This window comes from Microtus oregoni, unplaced genomic scaffold, assembly GCF_018167655.1.
Source record: "Microtus oregoni isolate MIOR12 unplaced genomic scaffold, Mior012 000054F_ref0000373, whole genome shotgun sequence".
NCBI lineage: Eukaryota > Metazoa > Chordata > Mammalia > Rodentia > Cricetidae > Microtus > Microtus oregoni.
The window spans coordinates 1,296,069-1,322,675 of record NW_024543830.1 but is presented as its reverse complement, the minus strand read 5'-3'; the positions used below and the strand labels follow the sequence as shown (position 1 = coordinate 1,322,675).

General features: G+C 43.5%; 1 protein-coding gene across 1 annotated transcript; it reads right to left on the bottom strand.

Annotated features, from left to right (window-relative positions):
• Positions 1-250: 250 nt before the first annotated feature.
• On the bottom strand, positions 251-26,607 carry LOC121437929 (acyl-coenzyme A thioesterase THEM4-like). Its single transcript, XM_041638067.1, has 6 exons — positions 26,219-26,607; positions 16,779-16,965; positions 12,644-12,803; positions 11,722-11,829; positions 4,620-4,744; positions 251-808 (listed from the first exon to the last, which is right to left on the bottom strand). The coding sequence occupies exons 1-6, from the start codon at positions 26,288-26,290 to the stop codon at positions 768-770; spliced, it is 693 nt and encodes a 230-aa protein (XP_041494001.1). The 5' UTR covers positions 26,291-26,607; the 3' UTR covers positions 251-767.

Below are 26,607 nucleotides of genomic sequence, written 5' to 3'. Positions count from 1 at the left end.
ACCATGCTGTGTCTAAAAATCAGGGAATGCTGGAGGCTTTCTTGGTAGAAGCCAGGAGATGTGAAATAGCTCCCGCCCACAACCTTCAGAAGGAGCAAGGTTTGGTTAACACTTTAACTTTAGACGTCTGGCCTCTGGGACTATGACAGTGAAGTCTGTGTTGGTTTAAACACCTAGCTTCTAGTCCCAGGAAGCTCACAGCCTTCTCCCAGTGACGACAGCACAGTGATGTACGATACAATAGCACAGGTTGAGGAAAAATGAACAACGGTTTAATCTCTAGGACCCTAGACAACAGAGGTGTGGATCCATTCCCATAGGAATGAGCTGTGTTCCCTAAGATGGCTGGAAAGACGTTTGTTCACAAACAACAAACCTCTCTGTAACACGCAGTCTGTGCTCGTGTACACACACACTCCACACACACCACTCCATTTCCATGTTTGCAGTGAGTTTCAATGCAATCCTTTGCTCCAGTCTGCAGTGGAGCAGGTACTGGGCTTGTCAGCTTTGACGTCTGTTCATATTTCAGGACATTTGTCCTAGGGACACATGAGTGCTGAGACTCTTCCAGGGAGTGCTTCTTATGACAAGTCTGAAAGGCAGACAGCGAGTTCCTGCAGCCCTGTATTTTAGAGGCTGTTCTGAAGGGTCCGTGAGAGCAGGCTTTCCACTGGGGGTTCAGCAGCTGGGACACGAGTGGAGACCGGTGCTGCTTGGGTGGGGGGGACTTCATGCAGCACAGTGTGGAGTTCAACAGAAGTTCTTTATGTCAAACGTTTGTCAGGATCCAGTTTTATAAATAAAGCTAAACCAACAAAACAATAGATGATTGTAAGTCAACTCTTTTCCATTAGATGAGGCCAAGCAGGAAGACAGTAGGAAGGGATTGCTCATATCTTTATCTTTCTACTCTCGTTTCTCAGAAAACTTAACTAACTTTTGACTGGGGGTAGTAGTGCACACACTTAATACTAGCACATGGGAGGGAGGCAGAGATAGGTGGATCTCCGTGAGTACAAGGCCAGTCTGGTCTCTATAGTGAGTTCCATGCCAGTCAGACGCTGTCTCAAAAGTAAACAAATCAATTTTTGACTGTCAAAGTCATTACCTTCCTTCCCCTTTACCAGGTCCTCCATTACTTCATGATTCATTAATACTTCTATCAAGAGGAAGCCTGGGAGATGACAATTAACTGAGCCAACTGATATGGAAGGTTTTGTGAGCGTGCTAATAAGCTTTAACTGTCAACCTGACAGCCCTGATACCCGAGAAGGGTGTCTCAATTAAGGGCTCACCCATATCAGATTGGTCCATGGGAGCAGACAGTTCTGGGCTGCCTAAGGCAGCTAGGCAGGAGCCTGCTTACTGAAGCAGTGTCCTCTATGGCTTCCCTCAATGGTAGATTGTGGCCTGAAGAGTAAGCTGAAGTAAACTTTTCCTTTCTCTAGACTGCATTTGCTCATGGCGTTTTATCATAGCACCAGAAGCAATCTGGAAAAGAAAGACTTGGAATGGTCTGCAAACTGACTGTGGATTCAGACCATTATGCCATCCTCCTCTCCTTACCCATCGTTCTCGTGAAAAGCTGACACTTTGGGGAAGTGAACTTTTTAAACAGAGTATGAAAAGCATTACTCATAAAGGAAAAAAAAATCTACTAACCGGAATACACTAACATTACAAACTTCTGTTCATAAAGAGATGCTTTAGAGCAAATAAAACCATCTTACACACTGGAGGATGTATGGAGTGTCTACCTATCCAACATAGGCTTAACCAAAAGTAACTATAGAACTCCTGGAAATTGGTGAAAACAAGAAAAAAGAGAATATGAGCCAACAGGAATTTCACACAATGGGAAAGAAATATGGTCATGAACATATGAAGAGATATTCAACTTTATAGGTTACCTGGTAAATGTAAATCTAAATGACACTGAGATTCCATTTTAGCCAGGCATGGTGAAGCAGACCTTTAATGCTAGCAGTTGGGAGGCAGAGGCAGGTGGATTTCTGTGAGTTTGAGGCCAGCCTGGTCTACAGAGTGAGACCTTGTCTCAAAAAGGAATAAAAAGATGTATTTTAAAAGCTTTTTGGTAAATATTGGGAAATGTCAACTGCTAGAGAAGACAGGGATCAAAAGAACGTCATATATTTGGGGACAGCTTTTGACGACAAGGGGGGCTCCCGTGCAAAGCAGAGCATTTATACATCCAGAAACTCTGCTTTTAGGCAGATGCCAAGCTCCTGCCACGCAGAGGGCACAGACAAGAACACGCCCAGCAGGGGCAGAGCCCATTATTAGACGAGCCAAGTCACTGTGGTGGGATGGCTAATGGGGCATTACTTGGAAGTGAAAGAAGGGACCGCACAGCTCAGACTGGGGCTGAATCTCAGCAATGTACAGTTAAATAAAAACCAAACCCAGAGAAGCCACACATCATAATCTCTTTCTACAAAGTTAACAATGAACAGCTGATGAACATACCCCTTAGATGTGCGTTATTCTTTCTTTTTTGAGGGAGAGTCTTACCATATAGCTCATGTTGGCTTTAATCTCATAATCCTCCTGCCTCAGACTCCCGAATGCCGGATTATGAACCAATTTTTCTTTCTTTCTTCCTTCCTTCCTTCCTTCCTTTCTTTTTTGAGACAGGGTTTGTCTGTGTAGCCCTGGCTGTATTAGAACTAGGCTGGCCTCAAACTCAGAGATCTGCCTTCCTCTAACTCCTGATTACTGGGGCTAAAGGTGTGCACCCCCACACCTGGTATACTCAATCATTCTTAAGGAAATTTTAAAAATAAAATCTAGAAGCTAGAAAATAATACAAGCTACTAAATTCAAGATCAGAGTTTTCATTAAACAGGAAGAAAAGATGGGGTATGTAGAGATAAAATACGATTGAGTCTGATTCCTATTTGGTGGTAGGCCCTAGGGTATTATTTACTATTAAATTTAGTAGATGAATAAATAAAAGATGAACAGCTATATTCCAGTGGGGACCGTGTCATAACTCAAGAACTATGATTAGCATAAACAAGTGCACTAAAGGTAAAGGGAAATGTACCTAGAGCTGGAGACATTTCTAGGTGGGATTTCTGGCTTGCTGCCTACGGAGAGCTCAGCAGGAAGGAGCCTGCATCTCTAAGTCAGCAGAAATAGGCTGTGGTTTCTTTTCTCATCATAACTAAAAATTCAGTTTTATACCAAATATTGAATTTTTTTTTTGATAAATCGGGCTTCTTTTAAGTATTGGGATCCATTAAGTTCAACTCCCTTCCTGGTAATCATTTCTCATGTCTTACTCTCAGGATATGCACAGGGCCTACAGTAAACTGCCCACCTGGTCCCCTTTCCAGAATAGTCTCTGTGCCCTTCCAAGAGCTGTCTATGTACGTGCAAAGAATTGTAGACATTTGCCTTTCCTCCCATTTCAGAGTCTTTACTCTGGAGTAATTTCAAGTTTATAGAAAAACTGTGAAATTGGCACAAATGTATATCTCTCTCTAAACTATTAGAGAATAATTTAGCAACGTGTGCATAAAATGACTTTTCAAAAGTTATTACACTATTTGGGAGAACAACAGACTGGGAAAACCCACATGTCCAGTGCAAGCTCAGGATTTAATTACGACTTTCTCCCTCTCTGTGACTGTGTGTCAGAGTGAGCCTGCGCCCACCACTGCTGCCATGCTCCAGGCACACCTTCCTTGGGTCTTGGCATCCTGTGACGGGCTGCTCCCTGTGATATATCCTCCTTGTCCTGTCCAGGCTCTGACACTGCTGGCCACGGTTGCTGCTCGTCTCCCTGTCCCTGGGCTTACCTCATCTAAGTCTACATAATGGCTCTTACAATAAACACAGGGAGGGAGAGGAGGAAGGAGGCAAGGGCAAGTGAAGGGGAGGAATGGGGAGAAATGGAAGGACTTCTGCCTTTCTCTCTACGCCAGTGATACTGACTTAGATCTCTGCCATGCCCTCTCTGGCTCTCACCCAGGATATGTTAGTGAACTTGCTTCACAGCATAAGTTGGGGAAGAGCTGTAGTTCTTTAGCCAGTTTTCCGCGGAAGTGGGTCAATGCTCTGCGTATTCTTTTGCAGTTGCAAGTGAGGGATGCACAGTCCTAAAGCGTAGCAACCTCCTATGTTACGTATGAGATACAGTCCTGGAGTCGGATCAAATGTTCTCTCACCTCCAGTTGTAACAGATATTGGCAAATAGTCCTTCACTAGCAGCATGTAAGAATGCCTTTAGCTACGGGGCTGGGGATGTAGCTCAGTGACAGAGTGCTTGCCTTGTGTGTACAAAGCCATGGGGTTTGATCCAGCACTGAACCTCTCCTCCTCAAACAAAAACAAAACTAAAAACAAAACCCAACCAACCTAAGCCAGGTGTGGCGGGTGGTTCAAGCCACACTCAGAACTCAGGAAGTGGAGGGGGCAGGATCAGGAGTTCAGGGTTATCCGTTGTGACAATTTCAAAGCCATCCCAGGCTACCCTTGTCTCAAACACTCAACTCCTAAACACTGAACTTGTTTTGTGTGTTCTGAAATGAAAGCAGAGGTAACCCCAAGCCAGGCCAACCTCCCAGCCTAGAGACAGTGCAGTTTCTCACCTGTTGCCTGTGTGTATAACGTCTTCTCATCAACACTCTGAACAGTACAGGAAATAAAAAGTTTCCTTCCTTCAGTCTTACTAAGTTGGCTGGTTACCACCACAACAGAACAAAGGGGAATAGGTCTGCAGAAGGGAGAAAAAAAAAAAACCATTTTTTTTTTTTTGTTAAATCTGTGTAACACTGGCTGACCACCAGGTGCACAACAGGGTGGATACACACTGATGCTAGAGAGTGCTGGCTGTCTCAGCTGGAACATCCCTTAAGGGCTCTGACACCAACAGTGTCTCCGTCCCTCCTGCTTCCTTTCTCCCACACTCCTGCCTGCAGGGCATTCTAGGGCATAAGCTCCCAGACTGCCCTTCTGGGCTCCAGTCCACAGGCCAGGATTCCAGCTGTTCGGGCAGACTTTCCATCCGGAGATCCAGAGCCTAGTCTGATGCTAGTGGCAGAAAGCGGTGAGAACAGTCCTTGCCAGTGTCTGTTATCCTCAGAATTTCTTGGGCCAGTTAGATGACTCAGTAGGTAAAAGAATCTTGTAGCCAAGCCTGAGTTCAGTCCCTGAAAGTTGGCCTCTGACCTCCACATGCATGCTATGTGTACCCCACCCTAGACATAATAAATACATACATATAATTAAAATTTTTCTTATTGACTTTTTTTTAGAGTACTTGCCAGCAACAACCTTATTATTCTAAGCCAGTGTTCTGTAGCTGAGCTGTCCAATGTGGTAGTCACATGTGGCTACTGACCACTTGAAATGTGGCTAGTATAAATGAGAAACTGAATCTTACAATTTATTTCATTTTAATTAACTTATATTTAGACTTCGATAGCTATATGTGACAGTGGCTAATCTTTTGGGGAATCCTGGAGGTCGAGCACCACAATGAGAAAGAACTTTCTTTGAAGGTCAGAGTTCTGTTGGTTGATGTAAAACATAGAACATGGAAATGTCCTCTGTTCTACAGCACCACCATGTGGATGACACAGGAAGTTGTCACTGTGATTGCCCCCGGCCCAAACTTCCCTCCCATCACCTTTTAACAGGCCATTCCACTAGCTCTCCTGACCCCGCTGATGGAGATGCCAGGCGTTGCTCTTCTATTGGTGTCTATTCAACATCTGCCAAGGTCCTGGGGACATCTGGTGTTCTTACCTGTCCAGCATCTCTTTCTATTTTTTAAAATTTCTTTTTAAGATCTTAAATTATGCTTGTTTAATTGTGTGATAGTATGTGCAGGTGAGTGCAGTTCACCAATGAGGCCAGAAGAGGATACTAGATCCCCCCGGACATGGTTACAGATAGTAACTACCTAATGCGGGTGCTGGGAACTGAACTCAGATCCTGTGCCATAGCAGTAAGTGCTCTCAACCTCTGACCCACCTACCCAGTCCCCCTTTAAAATGTCTATTTATTTATCTACTTATTGTGTGTGTGTGTATGTGTGTGTAAGTGTGTGTGTGTAAATATGTAAGGGCAGACATTGATGTTTCATGAGGATTGCTTGCTTGCAAGGGAGGTCAGAGGACAACTTTTGGAAGTTGTTTCTTTCCTGCCTTGCTAGGGTAGGATCTCCAGGCTGGTTGGCCTGTGCACTGCCCAGTGAGCCTATCTCTGCCTCCTCCTTTAATGGAGAAGTTCTGGAATGACGGACTCCTGCCATGCCCACCTGTTTTCTCTGTACCTACTACTACTTTTTTTTGGGGGTACAGTTGATTTTTGCTGATCTCAGTTTTCTTCTGATTGTTTTTGTCTCATGTATTTTCCTTTCTTTAAAACTTTTCTGTGTCAGGCTAGGCACAGAGGTGCACAATTTTGATCCCAGCACTCAGGAGGCAGAGGTTGGAGGATCTTTGTGAGTTTGAGGGCAGCCTGGTTTATGTATGGTGTTCTAGGCCAGCCTGATTTATGTATGGTATTCTGGGCCAGCCTGATTTATGCATGGTGTTCTAGGCCAGCCTGATTTATGTATGGTGTTCTAGGCCAGCCTGATTTATGCATGGTGTTCTAGGCCAGCCTGGTTTATGTATGGTGTTCTGGGCCAGCCTGATTTATGCATGTGTTCTAGGCCAGCCTGGTTTATGTATGGTGTTCTGGGCCAGTCTGGTTTATGTATGGTGTTCTGGGCCAGCCTGATTTATGTATGGTGTTCTGGGCCAGCCTGACTTATGTATGGTATTCTAGGCCAGCCTGGTTTATGTATGGTGTTCTAGGCCAGTCTGGTTTATGTATGGTGTTCTGGGCCAGTCTGGTTTATGTATGGTATTCTAGGCCAGCCTGGGCTATTTACAAACAGACCCTGTCTCAAAAAACAAACAAACAAACAAACAACAACTTAAAAAACTTTTTTTTTGCTGGGCGGTGGTGGCGCACGCCTTTAATCCCAGAACTTGGGAGGCAGAGGCAGGAGTATCTCTGTGAGTTTGAGGCCAGCCTGGTCTACAAAGGGAGTTCCAGGACAGGCTCCAAAGCTACAGAGAAACCCTGTCTCGAAAAACCAAAAAAAAAAAAAAAAAACAAAAAAAAAAACAAAAAAACCCCCAAAACCCCCCTTTTTTTTCTGTATCGTTTTTAAATGTTTCATATGCTTCTCAGCTTTTTACATTAATTTCAATCTTATAACCTGTGTTTGGACTGATGTTTGGTCAGTCAGTGCACTGACTTATTTCTGGTACTATCTTACTTTGCTTTTTCTTTGATTCACATCTTTTTTCTTGTTTTAAAAATTGAGTTATTTTCCTATTTGTTTGTACTTTTCTATTGCTTTTTGTATTAATTATCACTCACTTTAATTTTTGTCCTACTGAAAAATACAAGGCATTGCTTGCCTTCTCCCCAGCTCTGTCTTGTTTCAGTGTTTCAGCTTCTTGCTGCTCTCCAGATGTAGACCTAGCCTTGCTGGTGAGCCCCATGTCCGGCACACGGACCATGTGTTTTCATAACCTCTCTCAATTTTTGGCTCAATGAAAACAACTTGACTTTGCCCTCTGAACTTTGGCATGCTGGACGCACAGTTCCTAGCTGGCCTAGTATGCTGCTGAGCCTCTTCTGTTGCTGTAGGTTTATTGCTAAGGTAATGGCGCCCTCTTGCGTCCTAGTATGCTGCTGAGCCTCTTCTGCTGCTGTAGGTTTATTGCTAAGGTAATGGCGCCCTCTTGCTTCCGGAAACAGCTCTCCTACGTGTGCTCTTCTGTGTCTGGTGCTTTTTAGAACTGTATAGCTAACTTCTCTATAATAATATAATGCCTTACTGTCATTTATCCTGATTGATATTTATTGTATTTTTTAAACCAATTTTTTCTACTGTTTCTTATTAGAGTTTTGATCTGTTCCCATTATATCTCAACTCCTGTTCTCTCTATACTGGATTCAAAACATCTCTCCCTCCCCTTACTCTTAAAATGATTCCAAACCACCACTAAACATATTAAATTGCCAGCTCTGAACACATCAGTAGTCCTAACAGCCTTCTAGAAAAACTGTTCTCATCTCTTATTGGATGAGCCATCTGAGGGTCAAAGAGTAGCCAATGCTGTATCAAATTGAATCCATGTCAATCTGACTGGATTCTGCTTCTCCTTTTTATTTACACTTGGTGTATCTGCAATTGGTTTAACTGCAGTGGACATGTTAATAAAATTGTGGGATATACTTGATGTCTCATTGACAGTGGAGTGGGTGAGTATCGCTGACCACCACCACTGAGCACACCAGCTCCGTGTGGAATCTGGAACAAATCTCAACAGAGGAGGACTGTCTGTAGTGAGGAGAGATTTGAGGCTTCACTGGGCTGTGAGATGATAAAGGACATGCGTGGATTTTCAGAGCAAACACAGGCAGGATTTAATTGTACATTTTAGAGGAGCAAGCTTGATGAGTGTGAGGCCAACTGCTACTCGCTGATCTAAACTGCTGAAAGGTAGAGAAAGAACAAATGTGACCTAAACTCCCAGGGGACAAAAGAACAGCTAGGGATGCCCCCACCCATTCCTGTTTCTCTCAAAGAGAAGGAACTGTGGTGGACAAGCATTAAAGAGCGACTTCCCAGGCGCTAAGGATTCACTGGCATAGCCTTCGTGTGGCGGTTAGAGATGGACATGCCACAGGTGATGCACCTTTATCAGGAAAATGGACAGAAAGCTTGGGCTGTGGTTTTGACTTTCTTTTTCCTTCTTTTCTTGGGGGGGGGGGGAGAGAGTGGTTTGAGACACAGTTTATCTGTATGTTCTGGTGGCCTTGAACTCACTCTGAGACCAGGCTGGTCTCAAACTCAGAGACCTCTGCCTCTGCTCTCTGAGCTCCAGGATTAAAGGTGTGTGCCATCTCTGCCCGGCCTGGCTTTCTAAACAGATTCAAAGAAAAGGTTTTGAGCTCCACGGGCATTGTGACTGCAGGTTCATTTCCTTAGTTCTATGTTTCTGGCCACTTTCAGTTGCATTAACTAAGCCCCTTTGCTCTTTAAATAATTCTGCCTTCACATCAAAGTTATATTGAATTCCACAGTAAATTTAATTAATAATCTTTACTTTCTTTTTCCTTTCATTTCCTTGAGCATCTCACATGGTTGTGTGCATCTGGTTATCCCATGAGGACAGCTAAAGTCTTTGAGTGTCTCACATGGTTGTGTGCATCTGGTTATCCCATGAGGACAGTCTTTGAGGATCTAAGTTTGTTGTTGCTTTTGCTGATAATCTTTAAAACTTTTAAAAAAAAGTACTTTCATCATTTATTTCTGTTTATATGTCTATACAGGTGTATACCATGTATGTAAAGGTGCCTGTGGAGGCCATGGGTGTAACTGCTGAACTGTCTCTCCAGCCCGATACTCACTCTTATGTATGTATTACGTACATATGTATGTATGTATGTACGTATGTATTTGATGTAGAATCTGCTTATGCTGAAGAATATCCTTGAGTATTTATTTTCTGCCACATAGAATCGGGAACTCCAGGCGAGCTTCTGGCCTGATATGTTATGAAGAGGTTATAGGCTCAGACACCTCCCCTTTCAGTACCATCAGTTTTTAACTGTTTTGCCCTCAATGTATTTAGAGACAACGAAATAGTTCAGATAGATTGGCTGGCTGGAAACTGAGATGGCTAAGGTGAGGTTTTGCTTCTTAAAAGTGAAAAAGCTGCAACCCTCATAAAGTTCCAGCGTCATTGTTTTGTTTTTTCCTTGTAGAATTAAAAAGGCAATTCTGAGACGTGTGTGGGAACAGAACCAGACCCATTAGTGCAATCTTGAGAAAGAAGAAAGCTGAGTCAAATATTACTTGATCTCAGGATACCTTACAAGGCCAGATAATTAAAACACAGTCCTGGCATATAAGTCAAAGGAACAGAACACTGGGTTCAGACACAAACCTACTCACATACAGTCTATGTTCTTGTGTGGTGAGCATATCTGAGTGTGAGAGACTGCATGGAGAAAATGGGGGCCATTCTCCATTTTATTCAGGGTCTTATTGAACCTAGTGGTCACTGACTTGCTTAGACTCTCTGGTCGGCAAGCCCCAGGGGTGCCCCCACATCCTCCTCCCCACACTGGATCGCAGTCATGTGGTGCTGTGCCTAACTTCTTCTTACAGTGGGTGCTGGGGTTCTGAACTCAGACCCTCTGCACACACAGCGAGAACTTTTCCAACTGAGTAACCACCTAACCTCACAGTCAGGTGACCTCTGACAAGGGTGTAAAGAAAACACAATGGGTAAGATACAATCTCTTTAACAAATAGGAAAACTGGATATCCGCAAGAGAACAGATGTAGACCCACATCTGTGGGGGCCTGAATGGCTGAGGACATCCTTTCCTGGCTGTTTTTAGATGATAAATTCCAATCTTGCCTAACTTTAAGTTGAAGTTACCATTATTGGCCACTAGAGAGGAAGAAATGAAAATAACATTTCTGTTTTTGTTTGAGGGAAGGTAAGGGATAGAAGGAACTACAGAAGAAGGCAAGCGGTTCTGTCTTTTTTCCAATTGAACCTCTGGGCTTGGCAAACTACAGCCCACTGGCTCCTCTTCTTTCTAAGTTAGTTTTACTGGAACACAGTTATTCTTATGTACTATCTATAGCTGCTCCTGTACTTTCATGGCTGGGTTGAAAAGCTGTGTCACACACTACACAGACCACAAATATAAAATATTAACAGAAAATGTCTACTGACCTCTGAAATAAACTTTTCTATAGGGCGATACTAGTCTAATACACCTAAGCATTATCTATAAAAAATAATTTAACATCTATGAAGCACGGCTTCCAAAAGCTAGTACTCGGGTAACACGGCTTTTGTGATATGTAGAGGGGGGATGTTTAGTAACTTACATACTCTATGTTTGTGGTAGTGACCCCCAAGCTTCCCTTCATATTCTGAAGCCTTTGTTCTTACACTGTTTTTGACCTTCAGCTCATTCTCTATTCTTTGCTAGAAGCCGTTCTGTTGTCTGGTGTGGGAGTGTAGCTGGATGGTGACTCTAACGCATATCAAACTCATCTTATTTCCACTCCATTTCTCTGCATAAAGTTATGAGAACCCTTTCTCTTATTTTTAATATGTAGGGGATATTTGGGCTCCATCCAGATCTTACTGAGTAGATGCTCAGCTGGCTGGGGTACTTGCTGCTGAGCCTGATGGCTGTGTTTAATCTGTGGGGTCCACATGCTAGAAGGAGACAGCTGACTCTTACAGGTTGCCCTCTGATTCTATACACACAACATGGCATGTACCCCCTTCTCACATATATACAATTAATAAAAAATAAAAATAAATTATTTCCTGGGTGATGCTTTACTCAAACAGAGAGCCAGGGCAGCCCACATCCTATAACTGGCATAGATTCCAGTTACTGACGGAATGAATGACTCTGAAGCATGACTCTCTCTTCCCAGAATTTCTTTGTGAGTTTGGTGGAAGCTACTCTTTGTAGAACTTTGAAAGCTGAGGCTTGGTAGCTTCCTCACTGTCCTGCTTCTTCATCTCCCTTGCTAAGTCCTTTGGGAGCACTTCCTTGATAGTAACAGACATACACCTTGACTCAGGATCTGCTGCTGGAGAATCTGACTTAAGAACATAAGAACTATCATGGACTTACTTTTTGTAGTCGATGTTGAGGTTGGCAGTCATGGCAATTCCCTCAGCAATTGCACACATGCCAGTAGTAACATCGATGATAGTTGCAATGGCACCTCCATGAACAAATCTAGCCACAACAGCAGCAGAAGAGAAACTTTCAGAAGGTTAGGAAATTAATAATTTATATCTTGAGAGGCTATTTCCTATTCAAGTGTCTTTATACATTTACCTCATGTTCCGTGTATTTAATGTTTACATATATATATGTATATGTATATGTACACACACATCTCCTTACTTTATTCTTAGCAGAAAGGATACTTTTAATAAAACTGGAGCTTGGTACTAATCATATTATAGAATGAAAAGCTAAACTTTAATTAGGAAACATTTAAAAGTTTAGAAAGTGGGGCTCAAGAGTTCAGAGCACATAGTCTTACAGAGCACCCAAATTCAGTTCCTAGCGTCCACACTGGGTGCCTCACAACTACCTGCAACTCCAGCTCCAGGAGGACCGGACACCTCTGGATTCCGTTGGTACCGGCACTCACATGTGCACACACACACACACACACACACACACACACGCACGCAGAGTTAGTTTAAAGTAATAATAAAAGGAATCTTTAAAGTTTAGGAAGTGCAGATAAATAAAAGGAAGAAACCTTTAAACCCTTACTACTACCATCAAGTCACAGCAAATCACTGTAAACGTGTCCACCATACTCTGCTGTTCTATGTTCTATATTATATGCATCATTTAATACTATGTTAAAATTTTGAAATTTAACCAACATAGATAATATTCAACTAGTGTGTTATAAGCATCTTTCTATACCAATAAATATATATTTATATTGCCATTTTAATGTTGTCTTTGTAGTCCCTGAATATGTGAGAATAAAACTCTTTCTGCTCCATGCTGCTAGGATAGTTCTTACCCAGGTACCCCTTGCAGGTGAAGACCTCCTTGAAACAAACAAACCATCTTCTTCTCCACTTTATTATAGAACATCACATACTCAAACCCCAGGCCTTCCTCTAAGCTTCTACTGAACTGTTGGGCCTTTGACACTTGTTCTTCATTCATAAACCTGGGATCTGAAAAGAAAATAAGGGTATGGGACAGGAGGGCAAAAAACAGATAGAAAAACACCATGACAGAACTAAGCACCCGTGCCCTGCTAAAATCATATGTGGGTAGATAACTGATTGGAATACCAAAGAGAGGAATGGAAAGGTCACAGAAACAGTGGCTAGAGATGCAGTTTAATTGGCAGAGTGCTTGCCTAGCAGGCTCAAAGCCCTGGGTTCCCAAGCCCCAGCACCACGTGAAACGGTGTGTGGTATTGCGTGGCTGTGATGTTGGAACTTGGGAGATAGAAGCAGAAAGATTAGAGGTTCAAGGCCATTCTTGGCTACGTGGTGAGTTTGAGGCCAGTCTGGACTGCATAAACCTTCTCTCAAAACAAACTAAAACTAAAACAAACAAACAAAATTAACAGAATATAACAGAACACAAACTTTCTGGGACAGCAAAAAAAAACATATATGCAAACATACATGGGCAGAGTAAAAAAAACCAAAGTACCTACATACACACAACAATTAGTGAATATGGCAGGAAACTGAGCGAAGCAGTGAATTCTTCTGGGCTCAAGTGTGGTTTAAATGGAATTTAGCAAGAATGAATAATCCGACAGAAAGGAAATGGTTTTCCTGGCAGATGTGAATTTACCCTGCTATCCTGAATTAGAAACAGAGATAGTTTAGCCTAATAAATCATCTTTGTGTAAGAACTATGGTGGCTCCTGAAATCAACTTAAGAGTTTAACATTTCTGGTCAAGATTATCAAATTGTAAGGTAACTTATAAACATGGGAAAAATAAGTAAAACACATTTGTTAAGAGAATTTGAGCGTCTACCCCTGTTTAACTGAGGCAGAATCTGCTGTTTGACAAGATTCCCAGGGTTTCACATTTGGGTTAAAGCCTCAGACTGAAGAGTGCTGCCGGCTGTAAAGGAACACCGGGAGATTGGCACTCTTGGTGGGAGGAGGGCTCTGATGGAGGCCAACTTTACACTATAAAATGAATAGTGCTCACCAAAATTGGCATGCAGATCAGTATCAGTTTCCATGCATATATCATTCCCACAAAGCCGAGCAGGTAGAAGCCAGGCTGCATCCAGTCAAGGGCATTCAATGAATCGTGTGATGTCAGAACAACTGTAGTAAAAACAACAACACTACTTTTATAGTGCTAGCGATTAGAGCCAGGGCTCTGGGCACACTAGCCAAGTCATCTAGCAGTTAATCCTGTGGACTGGGGTGGGACTGGTTTCAGTTAGAACAGGGTCTCACCGTGTAGCCCAGGATGGCCTCAAACTCTCATCCTCCTGTCTGAGCCACCTGAGTATCAAAACGATAGGCATCCTCTGCCATACCCAGCATGGACAGTTACTTTTAAGTAATTTGTAATAGTTGAAATTTAATAATGCAACTTACTTAAGAGTTAACTTTTCCCTTTATTGATAAAAGAATAATTCTTGGCTCGCAGCTGAAGAAACAGAAATCTGAAAATGACCAACTATTCTTGGTTAATTTGACTTTTGTTTCATTTATTCCTTCAGCCATGAGAACACCAAGGCATGGGAGGGTAAAGTATTTTACCCAAACTCACACAGATTTCTATGCTGTGTAGAACCCCAGAATTTCAACCTAAACGTGTGAGACTAAGTGTGGTGGTTAGTATTTCTGTCAATCTGACACAAGCTAAAGTCATTCAGAAAGAGGAACCTTAACGACGGAGGGGCAGCCTTCATCATTCTGCCCCTAGTCGAGCTTGAGAGCTATTTTGTTGATTAGTGATTGGTTGGGGAGGACCCAGCTTACGGGGGCGGTGGCACCCCTGGGTCCTGGGTGGTATAAGAAAACAGGCTGGACAAGCCATGCAGAGTAAGTCGCCAGGAAGCAGCCTTCCTCTGTTGTTCCCGCTTGAGTTCTTGCTTCCCTTCATAACTGGCTTGTAAACAGTAAACATAAAATAAACCCTTTCCTTTTCAACTTGATTTAAGTCATGGCGTTTACAGCAACAGAAAGCAAGCCAGGACCTGAAGTTCCAATGATCATATTTTCAGTGGCTCCTAAGGCCATGAGACTGAAGGGGCGTCCAATGATAGAGAGTATTATGTACTGAGAAATGGGTGCACCCATGAGAGTCTGGTGGCCGAGTGTTGGGGTGGCCCCGGGACACTAGGACGAGTACACAGTTGAGGCAGGTCTGCCTGTTTCTGAGAAAGGTGTGGCAGGGAGCAGTGTCACAAGCAGGCCAAGGGAAGGGAACACGGCACAACCACCTTTATTCATGGTCAGTTCATTCATGCAGGCTAGAAGCAGATCAAGCTCGGGGACAGGAAGGAGGGGACAAGAAGTGAGGAGAACTTGGAAATGCCCTTCTGCTGGCTTCCACCTTTATTTAGTGCTGAGAGTGAGAGGGGGAGGAACTAGAGGTGTGAGTGGAAAGGAGGCAGGACACAGGCATCCAGAAAAGCCCAGTCAGTAGACTAGGGAAACGGGGACAGGCTGCCAGGAAACATTAAGGGCTAATTAGAAGTCATCAAATATTGTGTAAAACTCTCAGAGAATTAATTAAAATAGTTATTTAATACAAAGCGTGTTAAAAATAAAACCAAACAACCCAGAATGATGGGAAGTGTAATTTGTGAGTGTTAGGCATGAGGTAGTCTTTGGGTCTGAAGTCTGAGAGATTAGAGGATGTGCTGGCTAGTTTATGTCAGCTTAACATTAGCTATTATGTCAACTTGGCATAAGCTAGAGTCATCAGAGAGGAGGGCGCCTCAGTTGAGGAAATGCCTCTGTAAGACACTTGCTTAATTAGTGACTGATGGGGGAGGGTCCAGCATCTCATGGATGATGCCACCCTTAGCCTGGTGTTCTACAGGAAAGCAGGTTGAGCAAGCCATGGGGAACAAGCCAATAAGCAGCACCCCTCCATGGCCTCTGCTCCTGCCTCCAAGTTCCAGTCCCACTTGAGTTCCTGTCCTGACTTCCTTCAGTGATGGACTACAGTGTGGAAGTAGAAGGCAAATAAACCCTTTCCTCCCCAACTTGCTTTTGGTCATGGGGTTTCATCATAGCAATAGTAATCCTAACTAAGGCAAAGCATAATTCAAGCGTTCTGATCTTATCAAAGGGAAGAGCCCAGATTTTGAAGTAAAGAGAGAGAAGAGATTGGTGATGTCAGCTTCAAGATTCTAGGTTGGGAGGATTTTTTTTTATGGTTTTTCGAGACAGGGTTTCTCATGTAACAGTTCTAGCTGTCCTAGAACTAGCTCTTGTAGACCAGGCTGGCCTCAAATTCAGGAGATCCACCAGCCTCTACCTCCCGAGTGCTGGGATTAAAGGTGTGAGCCACCACTGCTTGTCTTAAAATTAAGATCTTTAGTTTGTTTGTTTCTGTTTTTTCAAGACAGGGTTTCTCTGTGTAGCTTTTTGAGCCTGTCCTGGAACTAGCTCTATAGACCAGTCTTGTCTCGAACTCACAGAGATCCACCTGTCTATGTCTCCCAAGTGCTGGGATTAAAGGCGTGCGCCACCACCACCTGGGATCATCTTATTTTTGATATGTTTTATTTTCTCCCACAATTCACAAAATTTCATGAGATTTCTGGCCTATAAAAGTAGGGACTATAGAACCCACTGTACTATTGCTTTTTTTCTTTCCCCTCTTCCTAATCTCCTTCCCATTTCCCTTACTTTTTCTTTCTCTCTTCTCAATCCCTCCTTGCTCTGTTTCCTGACACTCCTTTCTTCCTTCCTCCCCACTCTGAAATGGAGTCTTACTACGTAGCCACTGCTGGTCATGAACGGGACAGTGTGACCCAAGCTGGCTTTGAGCTTATGCTCTTTCTGCCTCAGCCTACTGAGAGGATTATACACATGGAAAAATTACCATGTCTGGCTCTTCCTTCTCTTAAGTAATAATTAGTGCTTCAATCTGTTACACTTTACATTGATGTTCAAATATTATTTATGGGAAAGTGGCTGTTCTTACCAACAAAACGGGTTTGGAAGTCTTTAAGGGTTTGAGTAGGATTTTGTCTGTATGAGGGCAAACGTTTCCAGGAGCCATCTTCACACTTCTTCATGAACTGGTCAAAGAGGAGTCTTAGGTCCTTGCTCCAGCTGGGGTTTGGGAGACCATAGTCCTTGGGAATGACTTTCTCAGAGGAAAATAACCTCTAAAAGACAAAAAGGAATAGGAGGTATGTGCTATTTCATATTTCTACAACCTCCTAAGACTACTGTGCTGCTTTTCTTACTGCTAGAAGATGATCACTTCAAAATGGCTGGGAACTTCAGAGCTCATTAGACCTCCACCCCTTCATAGAAATGACAGAATGACAGAGGGTCAACGGTTTTCCCAACTTCTCTCAGCTCGTTACTGGTAGAGATAGTATTAAGCCCAGGTGAGCCAGTCATCAGAAATAGAGAGATGGACAGGTGAAATACATACGGGGTGTTAGTTTGAATGTAATTGGCCCCCATAATCTCATAGGGAGTGCACTATTAGGAGGTGTGGCCTTGTTGGAGTAGGTGTGGCTTTGTTGGAGGAAATGTGTCACCACATTTGGGGGTAGGCTTTAAGGTTTCCTGTGCTCAGGATACCACCCAGTGTCCAGATCATTTTCTGTTGCCTGCAAGATGTAGGACTCTCGGCAACTCTGCCAGTATCGTGTATGACTACACATCACCATGTTACCGACCATGATGATAATGGTCGTAAGTGAGCCACACCAATTAAATGTTTTCCTTTATAATAGTCGCTGTGGCCATGGTGTTTCTTCATAGCAATAGAGACCCTAACTATGACACACAGGAAGCTGGAACACAAGGGAATGCTAGTATTTGGCTTTTTGACCTGAATATTGATAAGTAGAGACTAGCCATTTGGAAAGAGTAGCATAAAAATAAAAATAAAACCAACCAACCAAATAGCAACAACAAAATCAATGTGTGCAAACGTAAGTTTTTATTTACTCTATGCAATAGGAACTATTGTCCACATTGTACAGATAATAAAATTAAGGTCTAAAAGAAGCTAGGCACAGTGTAAGAGAAGGAGCAGAAGGATACGGAGGTATAGGCAAAGCCTCAATGCTAAGCTAACTGGTTTGAGTCGTATCTGCAGCACTCTCTGATTATTTAAGCAGGGAGTGACATGCTCGGATTTGGCCATAATAGGAAAGAGAATGGTAATGTTCAAGATTGCATGGAGGATTCTACTTGGAGGCTATTGGGGTAATTCAGCAAGAATTATTAGATCATAAAGCAGAACTCAGAGACTACTTCCATAAAGCAAATGAAGGAATAGGATAAACACTATACCAATCCCTGGTGTATGAATGGCACCATGGAGTAAATGACAGTTTACAAGAAAGAATACAAGAGGGACAAGGAGAAAGCTCAGAGACAGAGGCTGGTGTCATGGTAACCATGACTGTCACTCATGCTATTTCTCTGGAGCACTGAGCATTGCCACCATTCCAGTCAACATCCGAGATGTAGAGGACCAGGAAGACAGAGTGTGATCTATGAAGGAGCACAAAACAGATGCTCATAGGGAGCAGACAGGGGAGGCCAGCAGAAATCTCAGGACAGTTAACATTAAAGAAGGCATCAACCATGTGGCATTCTCCTTCTAGTCACCGTTATCAATCCATCTTGATTAATGTATGTTTGACTTGGACCACACTCCTGACATCAAGACACCATGCTTACTCTCTGGTGGAAGAACTGACTTCCGCTGATGCCTTAGTTGGCTCCAGTCCCGATTCAATAGGAAGAACAGAGGGAGCCTGTCCCCAGCACTCTATGAAACCAAACACTGGATTAGTGAGATGACTCACTGGGTAAAGGCGTCTGCACCAAGCCTGATGACCTAAATTAGATCCCTGGAACCTATATAGTGGGAGGAGAGAACTAACGAAGTTGTCCTCCGACTTCTATTAAAAAATAAAATGTAAACAAAACAAAACAACAACAACCCTTCCATGGAGATGGAAGTACTTGATTTTGTGGTATTAGAGAAACGAGAAAACAAACAGAAATAACATTTTGCCTGTAGCTCAGGATAAGTAACTTCATTTTCTATGCCTCTTTGACCGGCTTATCCCTTCAGAACCCAGCTTAGATAATCTAGGAAAGACAGAAAAACTGGGAAAGGCAGAAAAATACTCTGCCCATTATTTCTCCCTGTAAATAAAATTGTGGGATAATATTGATGCATTTCCTGCAAGTTCTTTTCATGCACTGCTCTGCATCCTGGTTTACACTGCCAAGGTAGTTCACTTTATATTTTTCCTGGCAAGCCTCTGGCAGCAAAAACCTTGCATAGTTCCAAAATTGTAAACATCATTCAGCAGATTTTTTCCCTCTTTTTATACTGCTCATGCCCACTGAAGTTTCTGTTTGTTGGGGAACATTATTTTAAGGTGTGTGACTGTTGTTTATGCTGCATTTGTTTATGCAAATGTAAAGCTGTGGTTCTCTGCCTGCCTGTAACACCTGATGATCCCAATAAAGTGCTAAATATTCAATAGTGAGACAAGAGCGGGGGGGGGGGGGGGGGAGGTGAAGGGGCGGAGGCTGGCAGGCAGAGAGTATAAATAGGAGATCTCTGGATGCAGAGAAGGAGCAATGAGAGAACAAGGGAAGGAGGACGACAGGGACCAGCCACTTAGCCAGTCACGGAGTAAGAAGCCCACGCAAGAGGTAGAATAATTAGTTAAGAAAAGCTGGGAAGAAACAAGCCAAGCTAAGGCCAGGCATTTATAACTAAGAATAAGTGTCCATGTGTGATTTATTTGGAAGTTGGGTGGTGGACCACCAGAAGAGTCAATCACGCTCTATCTATTCTTTTACTTTTCACTGAGAAAAGTTTTAAAGGAGTGGAAAGAGGGCAAAAGCCAGAGGATCCAGGACTTTGCCATGAGGTTGTGTTTCTTAGTATATAGCAGTAATGTTGCCTCAACATGACTGCCCAATGTGAGCTGAACAAGGATGACAGCAATGGACATGCTAAACTACACAGAGACCAGCCCAAGAGGCTTCAACCCTCCACAGAGAACTACAGGCAACTGAGTAAAGCTGGGATTGGGAGGATGAGGTGGTCTTCCCCAGGGAAGAGCACACCAATTGGTTGTCCAGTCCCAAACAGTCAGTGCTGAAACATGCATACTAGTAATATTATATGGACTTGACAGTTAGATCTGTGATTATGTATGCATATATAAATACATATAAGCATACAAGAACAACTGATGATAAAAGAGGTGAATTTAAAGGAGAGGGAAGAGGGTATATTGTGGTGATATTTAGTTTGTCATCGAACAAATAAAGCTTGCTTTAAGATCAGAGGGCAAAGCTAGCCATACTAGTTAGCCATAGTGGTCAGGCAGTGGTGGCACACACCTTTAATCCCAGCACTGGGGAGACAGAGGCAGACTGATCTGTAAGTTCAAGGCCACCCTGGGCTACACAAAATTGTATCAGTCTAAAAAAGAAACAGAGGTCTTGATCCCAAGACTCGGGAATCCCGTGCCTTTAATCCCAGCACTAGGGAGGTGGAGACAGGAGTGATGTGGCTGGGCTGAGAGAGGAATATAAGGTGGAAAGAGGCAGGAGTTTAGAGCATTCAGTCTGATGACTTGTAGAGACAGAATACCCCATTAGGTCTGAGAATTTCATAGAGATAGGAACTAATGGCTGGCTACTCTGCTTCTTTGATCGTTCAGCTTTCATCCCCCGCCCCCCAATATCTGACTCTGGGTTTTTATTATTAAGACCAATTAGAATTCATGCTATATCATATGAGAGGGCTTACAGTGTAAAATGAAAGGAAGAAATGTATTTAAAATACAATCACAAAATAAACAAAAATTTTATTTCATTTTGTTTTTGAGACAGGGTGCTGCTATATAGCCCAAGCCGGCCTAAAATCTGTGATCTTCCTGCCTCCCAAATGTGGAATCACAGGTATGTACAACTGTGTCCAGCCTGAGAGTCTTATTATTTATTTATAAGATCAGGTCTCACTATGAAGCAATGATGTGGGAGTGTCATATATCTGTTGATTTCATTGGTTAAGTAATAAACAAACTGCTTGGCCTCATAGCTTAGAACATAGGTGGGTGGAGTAAACAGAACAGAATGCTGGAAGGAAGAGGAAGTGAGCTCAGAAGCAACGCTTCCCTCTCTGCGGCAGATGCAATGAACTCCGACCCAGGATGGACGTAGGCTAGAATCTTCCCGGTAAGCGCACCTTGGGGTGCTACACACATTATTAGAAATGGGCTAGTCCAGGTGCAAGAGTTAGCAGAGAAGAGGCTAGATATAATGGGCCAAGCAGTGTTTAAAAGAATACAGTTTGTGTGTTGTTATTTTGGGTAAAGCTAGCCGGTGGTGGGAGCTGGGTGGCGGAATGCAACCTGCAGCTCCCACAATACCTGGATAGCCTGGAATTCATTATGTAGATCTGGCTGGTTTGAGCTCACAGAGATCTGCCTGCCTCTGCCTCCCTGGTGCTAGGATTAAAGCTGTGCATCACACCATACTAGTTCTTTGCAGGAAACTGTTCTCTTCTTCTATTGTGGGATCAAACTCATGTCTAGAGGATTGTGAGCAGGTACCTTTACCCAACTTGCATTTTGCAAGCACAGTACCCCCACCCTGTCTCTCTTATTGATTTACTTCGGGATAGGTCTCACTATATGTAACCTTGCCTGGCCTGGTACTCAATGTGTAGACCAGGCTGACCTTGAACTCAGAGAGCCACCTATCTCTGTCTCCCGTGCTGGCATTAAAGGTGTGTGTCACCATTCCTGGCACATTTTCATCTCTTTAAACATTTAACATTTCTTCGTTCTAGTAACTTTCAAGTGCCTTTCTTTTCCTGTATAAACTATATAGTAGGGGTTTGGGGCGACGGCTTGGAGATGGCTCTGTGGGTGAGAGGTGTTTGTCTGCAAGCACAAGGACTTGAGTGTAAATCCCCGCACCCACAGAAGCTGGCCATGGCTGAATGTGCCTGTAACCCCAGCACTGAGAGTGTGGAGACAGGTAGATCCCCAAGAGTTTGGTGGCCAGACAGCCTAGCCAAAATATCCGGTTTCTAGTTCAATGAAAGCCTCTGTTTTAAGGCAAAAGTAAGGTGCAGAGTGATAAAGGAGGGCTACCTGACAGCCTGCCCTGGGTTCTGTACGAATGTGATGAGTGCGCCACACAACTCTATAATAGGGCTTGGAGATACAGCTCAGTGGTAGGATACCAATTTGACCCTCCCCCCCAAGAACATACCTCTACATAATAAACCACTGTAAACTGTAACCACCACCCACCTGTGCTGTGGTGTTTATACTCATGTGACTATATTTCGATATTGGTTATTCAGCCTCTATATTCCTTCCACCCTTACTTATCTCTCCCCTTTCTAGTCTCTAGCAACCAGTACTTTCTGCTTCTATGACATTAGCTTTTTTTATTTATTTTTATTTATTTATTTATTTTTTATTTTTTTTTTTGGTTTTTCGAGACAGGGTTTCTCTGTAGCTTTGGAGCCTGTCCTGGAACTCCCTTGGTAGACCAGGCTGGCCTCGAACTCACAGAGATCCACCTGTCTCTGCCTCCCAAGTGCTGGGATTACAGGCGTGCGCCACCACAGCCCGGCTGACATTAGCTTTTTTTAATTCCCAGAGTTCTTCAAATAAAAGTTTCCTTAATATACTCTTAATCTGAGAAATAAATTTCTCTGTGTTGCCATTTAAAATGATTTAGTATTCACTTTTCTGTGTTCTTAGTCTTATTACCATATGTGTGTGTAGACGTATGGTATATGTGCATGTGTCTGCTTGGGTGTGCTTGACATACATGTGAAGGAAATCTCACGTCCTGCTCTGTTATACCTTTGAGATAGGCTCTTTCATTGAACTTGGAACTAGGCTGGTGGCCAGAAAGCTCTGGGGATCCTACTATCGCTACCTGCCACAGTGTTACACACTCAAATGGCCACGCTCAGTTCATTTCTGTGTACGTGTCTTTGTGAGTGTAGGCAATGTGTGTGCAGGTACCTGTGGATACCAGAAGACGGTGTTGGCTCACCTGGAGCTGGAGCTGCAGGCAGTTGTGAGCCATCCCATGAGGTACTCTGGAAGAGCAGGGTGACTGAATGAGAATGGACCCTACAGGCTCATATATTTTAATATGTGGTTCCCAGTTGGTAAAGCTATTTGGGAAAGATTAGGAGGTATGGTTTTATTGGAGGCGGTGTGTCATTGGGGGAGGACTCTGCGACTTTAAAGCTCACATCATTCCCAGTTAACTCTCTTTGCCTCCTACTTGCAGTAAGGAAATAAGGTCTCAGCTACTGCTGCAGCACGATGCCTGCCTGCAGCCATGCCTCCTACCATGATGGTTATGAACTTGCTCTCCAGAGCTGTAAACCCCAAATATATGCCTTTTTCTATAAGGGGCCTTAGTCATGGCGTCTTCAAAATGTCTTGGCTCCACTCAGATCTCTTAAATAGGAAGCCCCAGCTTGGAACAGTTCTAATATCCTTTTATAGGCTAGTGAAATACAGTTAATTGAAGTCTTTTAGTAATCATAAGAACTCCTGGGCTCTCCTACCAATGTAAGTTGTTGTTTTTTGTTTTTTTTGAGACAGTGTCTCACTATGTAGCTGTTCTGTTTGAGACAGTGCCTCATTTTGTAGACCAGGCTGGCCTGGAGCTTACTTTGTAGACCAGGCTGGCATAGACCAGGCTGTCTTGGAACACACAGAGCTCTGCCTGTTTCTGCTTCCTAAGTGCTGGAATCAAAGGTGTATTCCACCATACCCAGTCTGATTTTAACTTTTAAACATAATTCAAAAAATTTTCTTGAGTTCTATAATGTGGCCTGTTTTTATACCAGGGACAGGAAAGACAAAAAGAAAAGATCTAGGCCCTGCCTGCAGGTGTTAGGAGCCCCAGATCTGGAAATATTACTACAGACAGAGAGACAAGTGCTTTCAGGGAATACTTAAAAGCAAATAAGCAAACAACACACATCAACAACAACAAAAACAACACACCCAGAGTAATTTCTTGCAGCTAAAGCTCGTGAAGGTGAGAACTAGGGTTACACTAAGCAAAGACATAGAGGCTAAAAAGACTACATAACACACTAGATTGACAAAACAAGCGGATCACACCACAGGTCTTAAATTTAACCTTCTAGGTCAATCAATGGTTTAAAGAATTAGTGTGAAAGGTGATTTTAGGTAGCACAAGGACAAAGACTGATGTATATTTAAATATTATGTATAACATAATATGTAATTATAGTAATAATAAAATCCTTTCTGTATATATATCACAGAAGAACATGAGTAGCACATGAGACAACACACAGAAAATTTAAAACTATTTTTCTTCTTTTTTTAAGTAAAAGACATTCCACGAAGGCGATACTTGAGTGTTGAAATGCCTTTTTCCATGATGAGCCTTCAGCAAAGAAACAACATTGGTTTTCAGAAAGTTTCATCAAGTGAAAAAACAATGAGAAGGAAAGGGAAAGCGGCCAGAGATCGTTATAAAGGTCTAGGTCAGAAGGTCCACAGCAGAGTTAGGTACGGAGGAATAAGAAGAAAAGGTTCAAGTGACAGTCAGCACCAGAACCCAGGGAAACGGGAGTTACTGACTTCAGGAAACAGAAAGTACTAGAGTCTTGGGTGACTCCAGAGTTGTGGCTTTGATGGCAAGGTTAGAAGAAAAAGGTGTTTGTGAGGGTGGAAGTGTGGGTCAGAGAGAATGGGTCTGAGGGATGCTGAGTTACCTTAGATGGACAAAACCACTCAGCTTTCAGTTCAAAGAGGCGAGAACTAAGAGCTACTTGCCGTAAATGCACTTGTAAACCTACTGCACACTTGTGACTGAAGGATGAATCCAAGGGTCGTTACCCTTTGTTCTCAGTAGAGGAAAGGTCATGCTTGATCTTTAGTTACAGATTTATCAAGGTTGGACTTGTAAGAAAAGTTATGGCCTTTTATGCCTCCTTAAAGATGTCGAGCCTATAAATACTAACGCTTAATTGTTTACAGCACAGACTGCCAGGCACCAACGTGTAACTAAAGAAACTAATTCACCTTTGTGGTTGTATAATTAGCACAGTGCATTTTCCTTTCTAGTGGGCAAGATGGTACCTGATTAATAATCTGCATTCATTATTCTCTTAAAATTGTGTGTACGTGTGTGTCCGTGTCCACCACTGAGCTACACCTTCAGCGCCCACTTTCAATCTAGCAGGAAGCTGCAGCAGCTTGAGAGAGATGCCACAGCCATCTAACAATCAAAGTTCGCTTTCAGTTCTTGCTCAGTGGAGAGCTGTTCCCTGTTGTCCCTCAGTCATTTATTTTAACAAAAATTGAGGCATTTGAATTTAGCAAACTGACCCCATTCTCCCAAACTAGACCATAAAATCCTTAGGAGGAATTTTTTTTTTCCTTTTTTCTTACCTAACTGTAATATGTCTTACTTCTTATCAATGGCCAATTATGCCTGTAGGGCCCAGCCATGACAGGCTCAACAGAGACCACTCAGACACCACCCAGGAACAGACCATCCAAAGGATGGTCCCAACCATTGCAGATAGGATCATCTGATGTCCCTTAGTACAGCACATACCTATCCCCTTTTCACCAGGGCACCCCTAGACAAATGTCAGTCAATCACGGGTGCTCAACCTTAGAAATCCCTCACCTCAACCTCTGCTATTATAAAAAACCCCACCCCAATTGACCTCGGGGGTTCTCTGCTCATGCCAATGCGCTGGACAGGAGAGTCGGGGTTCGAACTTGAATAAGAATAAAGGCTCTTTGGTTTTACAAATGGGACTCGGTCTCCTTGTTGGTTTTGGGGGGACTCTGCGGATCTGAGCATAAAAATGCCTGGAATATTGTTGGAGCTCAACAAGTACTGACTGCATCAGTGAAACAAAGTAGGGATATAAATAAGGGCAGGGGATTATTTAAGACTTACATTCCAGGCATGCTATACGCTTCCCTTGCATTATCTCATTTAACCTTATAACATCCTCTAAGATGATGAAAATGGGCTAGAGAGGGCATAATTGATTATCTGACAGTGGGAAGCCTTTTCCCCTGTTGGTTATAATAAATCAGAGACCATCAGGATTAGATCCTGGAAAGGGTAAGTGCTCTTCTCCAGCGGTCTATAATGGCTGGCTCTTTCACGGCTTTTCTGGATGATCTTGCTAACCATTATTATTATTTCAGTAGCAGTGGCGGTCCTATCCCTGCTGACCTATCTCAACCTCGAGTTACGTTCCCTTCCCGATCCTCCCGATTTGAGTCTCAGGGCTGAGGAGCCGGTGCCCGTTACAGCAGAGGATCGCTGTCCCTCCCGCTCGCACCCTCACCGGGGCGACCTGGGACTCACCCACACTGCTCTGGGCCTCCTCGCAGGCGGAACAGCAAGAGCGCGCAGGCGCGTAGCGCAGCTTCTTAGCATCGCTCAGGCCAGGGCAGGACGCCGCTGTGTCCTCTCAGCCAGAAAGAGCGGCATAACCACACACGCCGACACGCTGGCTCCGGACTATTAACTGTGGAGGCGGGTGGAGGGCGGAGCCGCACGCCGCCGGAGCGCCTCCCCGAGCCCGGGCGGACCGACTCCCCGCCGCCCGCCGTTGGTTCCGGGACGCTTTGCGCCCGGCTCCCTGTCGCGGTTCCCTCTAGCAGGGACTCCTGCACAAGCACGGCGCGTTAGCTGACGCCTTTAGTTCGAGTCCCCAGGCAATTAGCGCTCCACCCTGCGAAAGGCTCAGCACC

What these genes read in the sequence shown, in the direction of transcription:
- LOC121437929 (XM_041638067.1), bottom strand. Translation starts at nt 26,290, where the DNA reads ATGCTAAGAAGCTGCGCTACGCGCCTGCGCGCTCTTGCTGTTCCGCCT. An exon ending in CACCTGCAAGGGGTACCTGG is followed by an intron (nt 11,830 to 12,643) that starts GTAAGAACTATC and finishes TGTTGTGGCTAG; the next exon opens with ATTTGTTCATGGAGGTGCCA. An exon ending in GTTATACACACAGGCAACAG is followed by an intron (nt 809 to 4,619) that starts GTGAGAAACTGC and finishes TTGTTGGTTTAG; the next exon opens with CTTTATTTATAAAACTGGAT.